The 16,906-nt window shown below is 40.8% G+C and overlaps 1 protein-coding gene across 5 annotated transcripts in view; it reads right to left on the minus strand.

The window, feature by feature from the left end:
• The window catches only part of lama2 (laminin, alpha 2), a 241,973-nt gene that overhangs the window by 166,419 nt on the left and 58,648 nt on the right, over window positions 1-16,906 (minus strand). For all 5 annotated transcript variants that reach the window (XM_079639032.1, XM_079639030.1, XM_079639033.1 and 2 more), the window contains exons 4-7: window positions 8,382-8,624; window positions 2,895-3,074; window positions 804-893; window positions 176-293 (exon numbers count right to left, since the gene is read on the minus strand). In XM_079639032.1, coding sequence (XP_079495158.1) covers window positions 176-293; window positions 804-893; window positions 2,895-3,074; window positions 8,382-8,624 — 631 coding nt within the window. The remainder of the gene's footprint in view (window positions 1-175; window positions 294-803; window positions 894-2,894; window positions 3,075-8,381; window positions 8,625-16,906) is intronic.

Consider the following 16,906-nt stretch of genomic DNA (forward strand, 5'->3'; position numbering starts at 1 on the left):
TGCATAATTTTAATTACTATGCATTAACTTTTACATAGTGTGACTATGATGTGACTATGATGCAATATAACATGGACTGATGTTCCTAATGCTTATAGAGCACACATAAATTAAGACATAAATGATCAGTAATCCAGCATGCTCAGTTCAGCGGGACATTGTCGAGGCCTCTTACTTTCACAGACGTGGCGCGTGAGGAAGGTTCCCGCCATCCAGGGTTTCTGGTTGTAACCAGGGCAACAGCGGTCACAGCTCTCCCCACAAGTGTTGTGTTCACACTCACAGCTAAATTTCTGACATTGAAACCAAACAGTCAATCAAACCAACTGTGTGCCATTCAGAAGGCATTAAGAATGCCTCCCCAACTTTAATTGTGGAGTCAACTTTAATTGCGTATAAAACAGATGACCAGTGTTTAAAATGATACGTACAGAAACATTTATTTATTTAATCTATATTTGTCAAACTTGTTTATTTTGATAAAGTCATCTGAAAATGTGCTAGACATTTTTTGGCGCTATAAAGAAAGAAAAAAAAATCTTTATTGATATTTTGACGATAGTTAGAAGACAAATATGATGACACACACCACAAAATACAACATTATGTTCATATCAGGCACAAAAGCAACTATCTAGTTATTGATTTTTTTTTAAACTGCTGTGAGTGCATACTTCATAAAGGCCAAAAGTGATTAGTTTCTAATTAACAACTTAATAATAAAGCTCAAGCAATAAACCTAATTAAAAGTGCACACAGGAACTCATTTTAGGACAACAATTCCTTAGCTTTAGATGACAAACCTTGGTGTCTGTGTTGAGAGGGCAGGCCTTAGCGTGACCATAGCAGATGCACATGCCTCCTACTGATATATCCTTAATGGAGTAGTAATACTGGAAAACAAAAGCATTAGAGTCATATTTGAACTCAAACTCGACAGTAGCTCAAACAGAAATTACTCCATCCCAGTTTATCAGCTCTCTGGGTCGTAAAAGAAGATGTACACATGTATGCAGAAGCAGAGCACTTTTGCAGATGGTTTAATTTCGTAACACTTGGCAAACCTTCTGCAGATGTGCTGTGTGACCTGGTCTGGACTGAGCAGTTCTGATGAAGAATCGTTCAAGCAAAGTGTCTATCAGTTAAACCCTATGCTTTCCCAGCTAAAATTCCCATAACCCCTCACACAACTAATGTAGAGGAGTTTGTGAAGTCCCCGGAAAAAAAAAACTGCCAGAGTGTTTTTTAATATATGATCCTTAATAATGAATTGATCTAGATGCTGATGCTATAGGGGTCTGCGTGGTAAACATGTCACTATTTTATGATGCACAATACTACACCCTTAAAGGTACTGACTGCGTCACCTCTGTGTGGAGTTGGTTGTGAAGCTCAAACAAACAGATCAATGGTTTGAAAGCACCACAGAGTCACAGTGTTAAAGGGAGAGTTCGCCCCAAAAATGATTTTACTCACCCTCATGTCGTTCCAAACCCGTAAGACTTTCGTTCACCATCAAAACACCAATGAAGATATTTTAATGAAATCTAAGAGATTTCTGTCCCTCCACTGACAGTCCATGCTTCAAAAAGTTCATAAAGAAAATATAAAACTAAGGCCTTGTCCACAATAAAATGTTTTTGTTTAAAAAACGCATATTTTATTCTGTTTTGGCCTTCACTGTGTTTTTGTCAACTAAGACGAAGCTTTTTGAACAAGTGGATACATTTAAAAATGTCGTTTTTGCGTTGTAGTGTGGACTGTGAAAACGAAAACATTGACAAGATGATGCTTAGTCATGTGACCGATATTGTACCCATAAGGTCTAGTTATAGCCTATAGTTAGTGTCTGGTTTAAGATGTGATTTTTTGGGGCGGTAAATAATAGCTCAAACTCCAGTAAATTGATGAGTACAAACCTTAGTAAATCCCCTTGCATGCTTCATTTAAATACTCCCCACCCATAAAGTTTGCATCCGAAAGAGAAAATCCTACAAATACATATGCAATAAGATCAGCCAGAAAAATAACCCTGTCCACACCTTTTCAGCGCAAATTTTTCACTGCGTGTCTTTAGTAAATCCTGAGGGTTTTAATGAGGGTTTGTGCTAGCACAAGATGTTAGTAAATCTGGCCCTAAATGTGAAGAAAAGCCTAAATTCAATTTGGATTGAAGTCACTTCAGAAAATTTGGACTAAACAGCTCAATTCATATGGATTCGTTTTATGATCTCTGTATGAACTTATTGGAGCGTCAAAGTGGTAGTTGTGGGGATTGTCAATCTCTCGAAGATGAACGAAAGTCTCACGGGTTTGAGGGTGAGTAATTGGTGAACTAACCCTAAAATGTGAAAATCTGAACTTTTTTTAACTTACTAAACTCGCACTACACTTTACACATACGGGAATGACACACATCACCTTCAAATTATCCTTTAAATTAGCCAGCTTATGCCTCTCAGACTACAAAAAGACTCTTTGAATGAAATAATTTGGGTACATTTATCCAAATTGCTCAATGCACGTGAGAAACATAATCCTGCGTTTCATAACGCAACTCTTCTTTGATGGAAACAGGTCAATCAGCGAGTTAATGAGTTTGTAGGAGGAAGTGGGCGGGTGGAGGCGTGTGATACGGCGTCTTTGAGGGAAAGAGCGGGCCGATTTGTTAATTACTGTGTGATTTTAATTAAAACCCATCTGTCTGAGGAGGAGAGGCTCGTAATGGATGAGGCGGCCCGGGCAACATTAGCTTCAACCATCCACACACACACACACACACAGATGGCGTATGAATGGCACAGTGCGACGAGAAACACATGTGTGGCACATTCTCTATGGTGTCAAAGCATTGCACTAGTCCCTATAGCTCCAGCGGAGGCACACACACATACCCGTCTGCTGACGATGAGGTCGATGTCTCCGGGGTCATTGACGTCGAGGGTCATGAGGTCAGCGTTTAGGGTGCGAATCCTCTGGAACTGCAGGCGGATATAGCGTGCCGAGGTGAAGTTGAGCAACATGGGCGATGGATCGTCCGCACTGGGACGGCCGTTTATTAGTGAGGTGTGAATCTGAAAGAAAACAAGAATTAATGAGTCTTTATGAGCGAGTCCTTGAATCATTTTCTCAACTGTGGTAGTGCAACAGTTAATCCTGTTTCTTTGTTGGTGGGGATAAAAATAGACTATACAGGTACGTGTGTGTGTGTGTGTGTGTGTGTGTGTGTGTGTGTGTGTGTGTGTGTGTGTGTGGTACTGGGCTGTTTTTCTTGGGTTAATGATGTGTGCTAATTAGTGCTGTGTGAGTTTATGATGTCTGTTTTTTAAAGAAGATAGAGCGACATTTGAGTCCGGGCTTGATCTATCCACCCACCTCGCTCATTAGTATGGTACACACACACACACACACACACACACACACACACACACACACACACACACACACACACACACACAGTACAGTTCAATATAGTCCTATGATCTGACAGCTGTAAATCTGACTTTCAGAAAACACACACACGCACACACACATTAAAACTGCTGCTGTAGAAGAGTCCATCTCATCTATCATGCCTGTGTGGGTGTTCATGTCAGTCTGATATTAGCTGTTGGACGAGCTGTGTGGGGAAGTTAGCAGCTGTATTAATGCAAACATGCATAATTCTACATGTTTTTGGTTTATATGTAAATTTGCTCTGATCTCTGTTAAAATGAGTGTATGTGTTATTATTGTGGTACACACACTCATTTAAACAGATATCAGAGCAAATTTACATACAAACCAAAAACATGTAGAATTATGCATGCTTGCGTTTGAGTGGGCTCTGAATGAGAGGGAACCTGGTGTGTGTGTGTGTGTGTGTGTGTGTGTGTGTGTGTGTGTGTGTGTGTGTGTGTGTGTGTGTGTGTGTGTGTGTGTGTGTGTGTGTGTGTGTGTGTGTGTGTGTGTGTGTGTGAGAATATATTTTTCTCTTGTCTATTTCCTCTAATTAAGAATTACAACTAACGAGTTAACTTAAGATGCAGTCGAGCGAGACTCTGTGAGGTTCTCTGTCGCATACATTGAAATGCATTTAAAGAGAAAGTTTGCCCAAAAATGACAACTCTGCCATCATTTACTCTCCCTGATGACAATCAAAACTCATGTGTGTACATTGCAGCGAAACAATTTCAATTAATTTCAAACATTTTACGGCCAATTATTTATTCGGTAAGTAGTTAGGTAATAAATGGATTAATGTATGGTCAGAGTACTCATGAGACTAGCCATTTATAACACGAGGTCAGAAAAGATGCTAAAATGGCAACGAAGAGTGGGTCATATAAACAATTTGCTTTTAAAATGTGAAACTTATTGGATTTCTACTTTGTACACAGTATCGCCTAATTGTCTTAACGAAGAGTTTAACATTCATCCTTTTCTTAAATGATTTATAATGGCTTTAATCATTCTTTTGTGATATTTTGTTTGGGTGCAGGATTGCAATTTTGTTAGTTATTTGAACTGGGTAGTTTTGTAGTTACTTTGATGTTTTCTCTTTCAGTTTAGTTTAGTTGCTTGTTTTTTGCTCTATTGTTGACATCATTATGGTACTACATGTGTATATATTGGCCACGTACACACTGCAAAGTTTCAGGAGTGACAGCCACATTTAAATACGTAATCGAATCATCATTGCACCAATCCCGTGATTGACAGCATGGTAACCATAGCAACATGCTGCCGTCTCATGTGTTTGGTCTCCGCTATTCTGATATTTCAGAATATTGTATAAAGTGCTATATAAATAAAGGTGACTTGACTTGTTTAAGCTCATACAGCGATCGAGTTTAAAGTGAGCAGGTGCAGGTCAAGATATTTCCGTCTTATTTTTAGCATAAAGGATTTACATGTATTTAGTTTGTTCTTGTTGGCTGATATGCTTGCAATATCTGGCAACACGAATGAGTCAGGGCTTGTACCGCACATACAGGCGAGAGGTACGTCTCTGATCCAGCTGGAGTGCCCATGATCTCCACCAGAAGGCACTCCTTACATCTACCTTATCTCAACATAAACTACATTTCCCATAACCCATTGCCTGGACTAATCATGTATGTTCTGATTACTTCCAGCTGTGTGTTATTATCTTGTTACTCCTGCCTATTGAAGCCCTGTGTATTCACTCTTACTTTGCAAAGTCTTTTATGTTGTTACACTGCATTTCTGAGTGTTATCCTGGTTTCCTGTCTTGTTTTTTTTTTGTGATTCTCTGCCCTTTTATTGGATTACCCTTTTGCCAGTGTTTTCTGCCCATCTCTCATATCTCTCGTTGTACGTCATGAACAACTAGTTGTTCAGTACACACTGTAGAATTTTTGTCAATGCGGTTATCACTCCCATAAATTACTGAAACTTGTGTGTAAAGAACAGTATTAAAGACCCACTGAAGTAATGACCTACTCCTTCCCCTTTTCAAACAGCCAATAGCGTTTAGTTTCCCTTACAGACTGCGAGTCGTACTTGATGGCTCCATGGAAGATGGCTGATGATACGTTGGATTAGAGATGTGATTCTAGCCATTTCATTCTTAACCAACGTACAGTTGGAAAACAGAATAAAACTTGAGCGTTTGAGCAACCAAACACACACCTCCAACCCATATTGCTCTGTGAAGTGTCAACGGTGGCTTTATCCAGGTGGTGTTTATAGCAGAGGGGGCGGAGCTTTAGATTCTAGAGAGCATTTGATTCGACAGAAAATGTAATGAGAAGTCCGCGGTGACGTCATAAAAATCCCTGATCCGTTTTAGCAAAAGTGAGAGACTGTAAGGGTGCTTTCACACTGGGTTGGAATGCTGCGTTCCGAGCGTGATTGTTCCCGGCGCCCAACTGCAGGCTCACTCTCGCTCGTCTTATCGAGGGTAAATCATCAACACTATCATCCCTTACATGTGTTTTATTTAACTAAATACATAATAATCAGCTAAAACGCATGTGCAGGTCACTTTACTTCCTGAACAAGAGCGCACCCGAGTCCGTGTTGCTTTCACATTCACGCTAACCGCGGCACGGTTCGGGAGCAACCGAACTCAGAGCGCCTCCTCATGTAGTCTCGGGTTCGGGACCCCAGTGCGCACCTGGGTCCGCATGACAGCGTTCACATTAGCAACTTTTCATGAGAACCGCGGCCCCGTTCCGAACTAAACTGCCAGTGTGAAAGCACCCTAAGTTTTGAATGCTTATACTGTATCTCCTAAATGTGAATTTTGTCATTGTTTTGGAACAAACCAGCTTATACATAACCTTAAAGGGGAACTGAAATAAAAATATATAATTCGATAACATGTTGGTTATTAAAATAGTAAACAAATTAATTCAAAAATAATATGAAAAACTAAACATATATGAAGTTTTTCCCATTACTGAAATTTACATTTGTTGTTATCAGAGCGCAGCCATGTTCGATGACGTCATTGGCATGGTAGCACTGTAGGCTATGCTATGACTGAACTGACTGAATATGACAGTATGGACAGAGAATAAAATAAAATATTGATATTTATATATAATATAAATTATATAAATGTATATATAGTATATAAATGCAAATATTTCTTAAATATATACATGATTGTGTGTGTATTTATACAAAATAATTATACACAGTACACACACATATATTATGTAAACACAAACTTTTATTTTGGTGTGATTAATCTTTTGACAGCCCTAATGTATATATATATATATATATATATATATATATATATATATATATATATATATATATATATATATATATATATATATATATATATATATGATGCAGTTTAACCAATGTTTGCGTTACGTACATGACCAACCAATGGTGGCGCGCGAGAATGCGGGACCTAAGCAATGAAAACGCACATCAACCCGATCACGTGTTTAGCGTTCATGTAAACCATGTAAACACTACATTCAGATTCATCAATGTAATGAATTCAGTCCGATTGAAACAAAAGACGTGCATGAATTCCGACTGTAAAGCAAATTACAGTTTGGGTGATCTAGAAATACCGGCCGGACGAATTTTTTTTAGATGTCCAGGAAAAAGAGGACTAGTTCCGTGTGCGCGCGCGCGTTCCGCCGCGTCTCTCAATACAGTTCGATTGATATATTGCTTACATTGGATATTACCTCGATGTCGTATTAATTTTGCAAAATGACCTACGGTGAAGGTGAACATCACGATTACAACTAAGAGGTGAGTGGAAATTGTTTACAGGACCTGCCGTGGTCACATTTATGCCAGTCATTTTGCAAGCAGGTTCGGTCCTTGGTATTATCGGATGTGTTATATTTGCTTGAGAGAGACAGATCATCATTTTTAACCTTGATTAGCCTAACCTAACCCTAACTAGTTTTTGACTTAATTTAGCATCATGGATTACAGCTAAACCTACCTCTCTGTTCTCCGCCTGACTTATGCGTTTTAGCGCTCTTTCCCTGCGGCTAACAGTGCTAGATGTGATGGTGCCCTGTGACGGTCTGTCGGTTTGCCCTGCATTGTAGCTAGAGAAGTCAAAAACAGACGGTGTTGCCTCAGGCTTGAGTCTGTTCAACTTGGTCTTCGTCAGTCTACCACTCGAATCAAAAGTGAAGCTCTCCTCATAGTCAGACTCAGATGTTTGGAAGTGGGCACTACAGACCCTAAACCCAGGGGCTGTAGGGGGGCTAGCCCGTTTTAAGGCTGCTAGCCAAGATTGTAGGACTGCCTTTCTCCTTAGAGGTAAACGATGGTAATGTATGTTTTGGCCTGCTGCCTTTGTCCTGTATAACTCATGGTGGCACCCAGGTGCAATGCAATACGACCCTCCTCTCGATCTGTGATCCTCTTGAGATGGCATTTTGCTGGAGCTGTCAAGGTAGCCTACCATTCCAGTGACGTCACGGATCGTCGAAAATCAAAATGGCCGCGCCCTAGTAACAAAACAACAAACTACGATATCTGTTTTCCCCCTTGTAACTACTTCAAAAGTTTTAATTGTCCTACCACAAATAACAATGATAACACGTGTGTTATATGACCCTAACTTCCTATTTCGTTTCAGTTCCCCTTTAAGGCTAACATATTCATACTAAAAGCTAAAAAACGAAAATTTTGATTTCAGGGGGCCTTTAAGCACTTTGAGCTTTCTGCCTGCTGGATGTGTGCATTTTTTGTCTAATTCATAGTAAAATGGGAATGGAAATCTAAATGATGAAACCTTGATTAACATAATAATGAATTTAAAGAAAAAAAGTACAATTATAAAACCGTACAGGATATGACCCCTTCAGAAGTCAATCATGGCATTAAACCCTCCTCATTACGCTAGTTAAGTCTCCTGACCCTAGTGTCCAGGTGTTTCTCACCTCGCCGTTCTCCAGAGGATGGATTTTAGAGTAGAAGGAGGTACAGATGACCTCCTCATCATGCGTGTAGGACGGCGGGCCGGTTTTGGGGTAGATGTTGAAGCGTGTGAGGCACTCAGTGTCTGTTATAGCGTAATACTGCCACGGCATGAACGTTTCACCGTCCAGAGAACGTTCCAGAATCCAGTTTCCAGGCCGAGGCGAGTTTGCAGCCTTCAGAATCACATACGCGATCTGGAAAACCTGTGTGAGAGGAGAACGTGGAACAGAACATTAATATACTCCCAAACATGTATATAGCCCTGATATAGAATCTGTAAAAAAATAATATTTTCATGAAAAATATGTAGCACTAAAACTGTTTTCAACATTGATAATAATCAGAAATGTTTCTGAAAGATTTCTAATAATTACCGTCAAACACAAAACACCATTACACAAACATAATTATGATATGTGATAAAGCTGGCAACAGACTCATAATGGATGAACAGGAGAACAGAAATGAAAGAGAAGATCTGAGAAAGAAATGAAAACTTGATTCCCATGATTTCACAGTCTTTTATTCAGTAGCAAAAGACTCAAGGCACATATGCACACACACGCATGGGGCGGTGTGTGTATCACGGTGTGACACGTTAAACACAGTCCCTGACAGGTTCTCGGCGGCCTTCAGAGAGCTTCAGGGCGCAGTGACAGTTCAGCTTACCTGAAGAGCTGACCTGAATAAAAAGAAAACATGAGAAACGAGGGGGAAAAGAAGCTAGGCTGAAGTCTCTATTCATTTGTGTTACCGTTTTAGCTAACACTGCCCCATGAGAAACACACACATACACACACACTCTTTCATCTCCAGCAGATAACAGGCTTATGTTACCGTCTCTCTCTGGACGCTGGTTCACGCAGCACAATGCGGTTTTGTGTGTTGTGTTCAGAGAGAGGTGAGGCAGGAGTGAATCAAGGACGTCTGAACAGCACAATCATCTGACTAAACTATGAAAAGGGAACTGAAGGCCACGCCAGTAACACGTGTGTGTACGTGTGAGTGTACACTTCAAACTGCACACTGTAACTCAACACGCACTAACACATACACATTCTGAATGGTCAGCTGCAGCATTCAGTGGTCAGACATGAATAATGTCCAGGACAACACTGTAGAACTGAGGTAATAAATGACTCTGGACCACTGAATTATTGAACATTAATTTACACTCTGCTTTGTGCATTATCAGATTGGGTTGTACATGAATTTAACAGCCTCTCTTTCTTCTCACATACTAAATAAATATATTTCATGTCCATTTATTCATTTGGTAAACAGTAATTAAACAAATCATGTAATAATGTACAGAGAGCAGTATGACAAATTTATTTTGCCTGGCTGATTATACGTTGCATTTTTGTGAAGGAATGTCTTAACAGGTAAATTAGGCTACTTTCAATAAAAGCTCCAACATAATTAGGAATACTTTTAGCTGTGTTGCTATGTGTCATGAGATTGAATAGACTAATAAACCTCTGTCTAGAGTGAACGCGAGTGTCTGGCTTATAATAAACTCATCCAACGAATCTGGACCAATCGTGCCACTCAAGCTCTGAAAAGTGAAACCAAAGCGTCTCGATCGCCCCCCGGTGGCTGGTCCTAGTATAGGTCATAAACCCCGCCTCCTTATGTTATTCAACGGGACGTGAGACCAACTAAACAATTAAATTACACTTCAAACATCTTTTTTTCAAAGGTGGTTTCTGTCATTTGCTGTCGTTTTTATCATGCTCAAGCGTCTGTTTTTAAAATAAGTTTGTTTTTAGTTAGTTACGTGATGCTATAAAAACAGTGGTGTAACGTCATGATTGGCAGCTGTGATTGACAGGTTCTCTGATCGAAGTAGTCACTGAAGCACGAGATAGTATTTACTTTATTTTAACAAGCCTCTTGTTGTACTGCAATCAGCAGACATCAAAATTGGAGCAGAACGGAGGAACGGAGCAGACATAGGCCACTTAAAAAGTGCATGGAGAGTGCATTCTGCAAGAGTGATGGTGGGGCGTTGATTTCACGGCTTTACTTCCTGCTCACTACAGTGCAGGTCTGGTCCCGAGATCGCTACTCTGCAGGTCTGGTCCCGAGATCGCTACTGTGCAGGTCTGGTCCCGAGATCGCTACTGTGTAGGTCTGGTCCCGAGATCGCTACTCTGCAGGTCTGGTCCCGAGATCGCTACTGCGCAGGTCTGGTCCCGAGATCGCTACTGTGCAGGTCTGGTCCCGAGATCGCTACTGCGCAGGTCTGGTCCCGAGATCGCTACTGTGCAGGTCTGGTCCCGAGATCGCTACTGTGTAGGTCTGGTCCCGAGATCGCTACTCTGCAGGTCTGGTCCCGAGATCGCTACTGCGCAGGTCTGGTCCCGAGATCGCTACTGCGCAGGTCTGGTCCCGAGATCGCTACTGTGCAGGTCTGGTCCCGAGATCGCTACTCTGCAGGTCTGGTCCCGAGATCGCTACTGCGCAGGTCTGGTCCCGAGATCGCTACTCTGCAGGTCTGGTCCCGAGATCGCTACTGTGCAGGTCTGGTCCCGAGATCGCTACTGCGCAGGTCTGGTCCCGAGATCGCTACTCTGCAGGTCTGGTCCCGAGATCGCTACTGCGCAGGTCTGGTCCCGAGATCGCTACTGTGCAGGTCTGGTCCCGAGATCGCTACTGTGTAGGTCTGGTCCCGAGATCGCTACTCTGCAGGTCTGGTCCCGAGATCGCTACTGCGCAGGTCTGGTCCCGAGATCGCTACTGTGCAGGTCTGGTCCCGAGATCGCTACTGTGTAGGTCTGGTCCCGAGATCGCTACTCTGCAGGTCTGGTCCCGAGATCGCTACTGCGCAGGTCTGGTCCCGAGATCGCTACTGCGCAGGTCTGGTCCCGAGATCGCTACTGCGCAGGTCTGGTCCCGAGATCGCTACTGTGCAGGTCTGGTCCCGAGATCGCTACTCTGCAGGTCTGGTCCCGAGATCGCTACTGTGCAGGTCTGGTCCCGAGATCGCTACTGCGCAGGTCTGGTCCCGAGATCGCTACTCTGCAGGTCTGGTCCCGAGATCGCTACTGTGCAGGTCTGGTCCCGAGATCGCTACTGTGCAGGTCTGGTCCCGAGATCGCTACTGTGCAGGTCTGGTCCCGAGATCGCTACTCTGCAGGTCTGGTCCCGAGATCGCTACTGTGCAGGTCTGGTCCCGAGATCGCTACTGTGCAGGTCTGGTCCCGAGATCGCTACTCTGCAGGTCTGGTCCCGAGATCGCTACTGTGCAGGTCTGGTCCCGAGATCGCTACTCTGCAGGTCTGGTCCCGAGATCGCTACTGTGCAGGTCTGGTCCCGAGATCGCTACTCTGCAGGTCTGGTCCCGAGATCGCTACTGTGCAGGTCTGGTCCCGAGATCGCTACTCTGCAGGTCTGGTCCCGAGATCGCTACTCTGCAGGTCTGGTCCCGAGATCGCTACTCTGCAGGTCTGGTCGTGATTCATGGCAGAGGCGACGAAGAAAACGAAGCGGGGATCAGGCCGTGAGTAAAGAGGCGGCTCTGCGTGAGTGGTATTTACGACAGTAACGTTAAATACAAGTACTCCACCGCGACTCTAGGCATCGCTGTTTGACAAAAAACGGAAACAGCATAGTATGCCTTTAAAATTGCTATTGGCAAAAAACAAAACAAAAAAATTATTGATGCATTTCTGAATTGGTCGTGTGTGTGTGTGTGTGTGTGTGTGTGTGTGTGTGTGTGTGTGTGTGTGTGTGTGTGTGTGTGTGTGTGTGTGTGTGTGTGTGTGTGTGTGTGTGTGTGTGTGTGTGTGGACAGTGTTCATGAAGACAGGATCAGCAGCTGCCCTCAGGTGTTCATTTACCGTAGCGGTTCTCACGAGCAAAGGCCACAGATTTCATAGGAGACAAACAACCATCCCTGCAGTGTGTGACAGAGAAGAAGAGCTATAAAAAACATGTCATAACCCACAACCTGTCAGAAATGGCACGACTCAAACACAGATGTGAATCCCTTATCTGAATGTGTCTGCTGGCCTCAAGACCTTCCTTCACACACACACACACACACACACGCACACTCACGCACAAGCACACACACACACACACACATATTTATCCTCCTCACTCTTTCTCTCTCACACACAGATGACAGTGTATTCTCTGCGTGTCACATCTCTTCTGTCAAAGATTATTCTCAGAGGCTTCAATAACTTTCAGTTCAGATGAACAAACTCCAGCAAATGTTTAATAACTGAAAAGCCAGAAGGGTAAACACTTGGGAGTGAACATGTTGTTTTGCCACTGTCTAATTTTCCTGATATCATACTGAATCCAGCATTATGTTGCATAATTTGACTGAACAAATTTCAACTAACAAAAATAATAAAAAAATTATCAAAAAATTTTCACCCATTTACTTTTCTCCTCATTTATTTCCATTACATTTTTTATATCTAGAAATGCACATTTTGGAATTTTGGAGTGTGTGTGTGTGTGTGTGTGTGTGTGTGTGTGTGTGTGTGTGTGTGTGTGTGTGTGTGTGTGTGTGTGTGTGTGTGTGTGTGTGTGTGTGTGTGTGTGTGTGTGTGTGTGTGTGTGTGTGTGTGTGTGTGTGTGCGCGTGTATGCGTGTGCGCGTGTGTGCGTGCGTGTGTGTGTGCGTGTGTGTCCCTTCTAAATCATATTTTGGGGAAAAATTCTAAAGTGAGCTAAAGCTGACAAAAACTCCCAAAACCTCCATTTGGGGATGCCCTGATTTGTATGTATAGCAGCCTATATATATTTATTTATTTATTTATTTTATTTAATTTTTTGTAAAAATGCATAAAGTTTTCTAATAGGATTAGGATGTGGTTTGAAACTGCACTTTTCAATGAATAAATATTTTCCATACGAAGTAAAATGTAGCTTAATGAGTTTAGTTCAGTAGCATTCCTGAGAGCTGAGAAGAGAACACCTGCTCCTCCAGACGTGTGCTTGTCAGTTGTCCATGATTTAGGAATGATGATGAATAATAATGAAGCATAAAATACCATACTTTGCTGGTCTTGCGAGAGAAAGAGAGAAGCTGTGAAAGTAAACATCATCTGCTCCAGATAACAGCTTTTAAATATTGTATTGTTGGTAACACTTTAGTTTATGGTCCAATTCTCACTATTAACTAGTTGCAATATTACTAGGATATTGGCTGTTTATTAGTACTTATAAAGCACATATTAATGCATGACAATATTCTACATCCCTTAATCCACCCAATACCTAAGCTTAACAACTACCTTACTAACTATTAATAGCAGCAATTAGGAGTTTATTGAGGCAAAAGTCATAGTTAATAGTTAGTTAATAATGAGAGTTGAACCCTAATCTGAAAAATGACTGTATTGTTTATTACTTTTAATGAGACTGTAATTAGAGTCAAACAATAGTTAATAGTAAATAGTTAATTAATAGGTAAAGCTGTCCACAATGCATACTGTCACATTTACGTTCAGTTTAGTTTGTTTAAGTTTCACTTTCATGAACTTTAAGTTTGTTTATCATCAGTTTCCTGTTTCCTTGTCCCTAGTTTCCCACCAGTCATTAGTTTCCATGGACACTCATTCAGTCATCACAGCTGTTCAATATTAAGTTCATCATCACTGTGTATTTAACTACCTCATTGTTCACTGTTCATTGCCGGGTATGGTCGTGTGTTACACACTGTGCTGTTTACTTTATCCTTTTTTTTTTAATAAGTTTTATTTGAATAAATTCCTTTGTCCTGGACCTTTTGAATCTTGTTCATCTTCCTGTGGACCTAAACATTACACATACAGTCCTTTTAGCCTTTTTATATTATATACAGTCATGCTCAGAATTAATGATAACCCTTGTTAATATGATAAAAAATGGCTGTAAAAAAAAATAATCTGCATCGTTTATCCTTTTGATCTTCCATTCAAAAAATAATTGAAGTGGGGGGGAAATCACATTGTGAAATAAATGTTTTTCTCCAAAACACGTTGGTCACAATTATTGGTACCCCTAGATTTTTTTATGAGTAAAATGTGTCTGAAGTATATTAATATTTACCTTTTTTTAGCACACCAGGGTGACTAGGAAGTTAGGAACATGAAATTGTCCAGCCATGACTTCTTGTTTCACATGAGTTTAAATATGAGGAAACACAAAGGCCAAATTCCCTTAATCATCCATCACAATGAGTAAAACCAAAGAATATAGTTCTGATGTGCAGCAAAAGATGGTTGAGCATCACAAAATAGAAAGTGGCTGTGAGAAAATATCTAAAGAATTGAAAATCGTTGGAACGAACCAAAAAAAAGAAAAGAAAATCGCATTCATGACGATTTATGGTGATTTTATTTCCGTTAGACCTTTGCCTACATTGCCGCTAATGCATTAAAGAGGAGGGGCTCCCCTGTTCCATGATGGCGGCTCTATTGACGCATTCGTTCCAATGAACTGCCATAGCCAAGGCGACATAGTGTATATCTATGCTTTCAAGGGTGCAATAATCAGTTCCCGCCCAGAGTGTAAAGCCAAACGTGATTGGTTGTAGCCAGAACGTGCTACGATTGGCCAGCTCAATGTGGCCGTTATCTGATTGGCTTGAGTAAACGGTGGGTGGAGTCTACTTATTAGTGGATTTCTCTGCACGTAGCCGCTAGAAGTGTTTCAAAATCCACAGATGCGTGAGGGGATTTACAAATGCACAGGAAGCAATTCACAAATAAATGCCAGGCAGAGTTGTGTTTGTAAAATAATAAAACATTTGTAAATATTCATATGAATATATTAATATTCATATTCAAATTCAATTTCATTTTATTTATTTGTGAATTGTATAATTTTTTGTGAAACTCTTTACTGTACATTTATTTGTGGATCTTAATCTCTTTATTTGTGAATTTGATAATTTTTTGTGAATCTTTAGATTTATTTATTTGGAATAATGCAACAATTCTGACCTCGCTTATTAAAAGTACCCCATGTGTACAATTGAATATACCATTGGATCTTTAATGTTGTGGGCATATTTTTCTGCTGGAGGTCCTGGACTTCTTGTTCAGATACATGGCATTGTGGATTCTATCAAATATCAACAGATAAAAAATCAAAACCTGACGCCTTCTGCTAGAAATCTTGTAACGGGCCATGGTTTGATCTTCAGGACAACGATCCAAAACAAACATCAGAATCAACACAAAAATTTGTTACGGAGCACAAAAGAAGCTTCTGCCATGACCGTCCCATTTCCCTGACCCGATGAAGTCAGTGAACAGAAGAGAAGAAGCACCAACATGGATCTGGGAATCTGCAGGATCTGGAGAGATTCTGTATGGAGGAATGGTCTCTGATCTCTTGTCAGGTGTTCTCCAAACTCATCAGGCATTATAGGAGAAGACTCAGAGCAGTTATCTTGGCAAAAGGAGATTGCAAAAAGATATTTAATAAAAGGGAACCCATAATTGTGGCCAACGTGTTTTGGAGAAAAACATTTATTTCATAATGTGATTTACCCCCCACGTTCAATTATTTTACTTAAATTAAAGGTTCGATTTTTGCCAATTTTTTTGAATGGAAGATCAAAAGGATAAACGATGCAGATTTTTTTTTTACAGCCATTTTTTATCATATTTACCAGGGGTACCATTAATTCTTAGCACGACTGTATATAATATAAGTGTTCATTGTAGGTTAAAGAGCTGTTTTGTTAGGTACAGTATGTACTGTTTGTACTAGGCTATTTTGGCTCATTCCTCCAGGTATTTGCTCTTACGGTTGTGCACAATTATTTTAACAATGTTACAGACTCTCAAATGGACAGAGATCAGATGTTTGCCTGGCTCATTTGTTCCCATTTGTTCTCATATGTGCACCAGTCATTCTTCCCTCTATTTTAAGAAGATGTCAGTCCTGTGGCATGATGTCAGCCTAGCATACTGTACTTCACTGTAGATATGCTGTTTTTAGGCATGAGCACTGAGATACAAACATAACTGATGTTAGTAACATGACTATCTTTGAATGTAGATTAACTACTTTAAATTTTGAGAAGTATATTTGTAACATAAGAGAGGTGCTTTAATTCGTAACTTGAATTGTAAGTCTCGCACATTCACAGATAGCAGAAAATAGCTAACATCTTCAATGCAAAATAAGGTGGATAGTTTGACAATGACATGTCAGTCTTAATCTCATGGTCGAGGTTATGCCTTCTGCTTTTATAAGGTTGTTTTGGTCTTTTGTGCAGAGCTCTAGAGGCCACGTTCATTCAGCATCTAAACTCTGTGGCTCCTTTAAAGTGATCGTTGGCTTTTTTTGTGGGTTTTCTCTCATTTCATTGCCGTTTTTTGTAGAGAAATCTGGCCAAACATGTTTTCAAAGCAGTGTAGGTGGTTGGATTTCCACTTCCTGATAATTGAACCAAATGAGACAAACATCTGGATATTGTTTTGTATTCTTTTACCATTTCAGCATTTGTTTAACTTGGGGATTTTATT

The sequence above is a fragment of the Phoxinus phoxinus genome (genome assembly GCF_949152265.1).
Source record: "Phoxinus phoxinus genome assembly, chromosome: 16".
NCBI classification, from domain to species: Eukaryota; Metazoa; Chordata; class Actinopteri; order Cypriniformes; family Leuciscidae; genus Phoxinus; species Phoxinus phoxinus.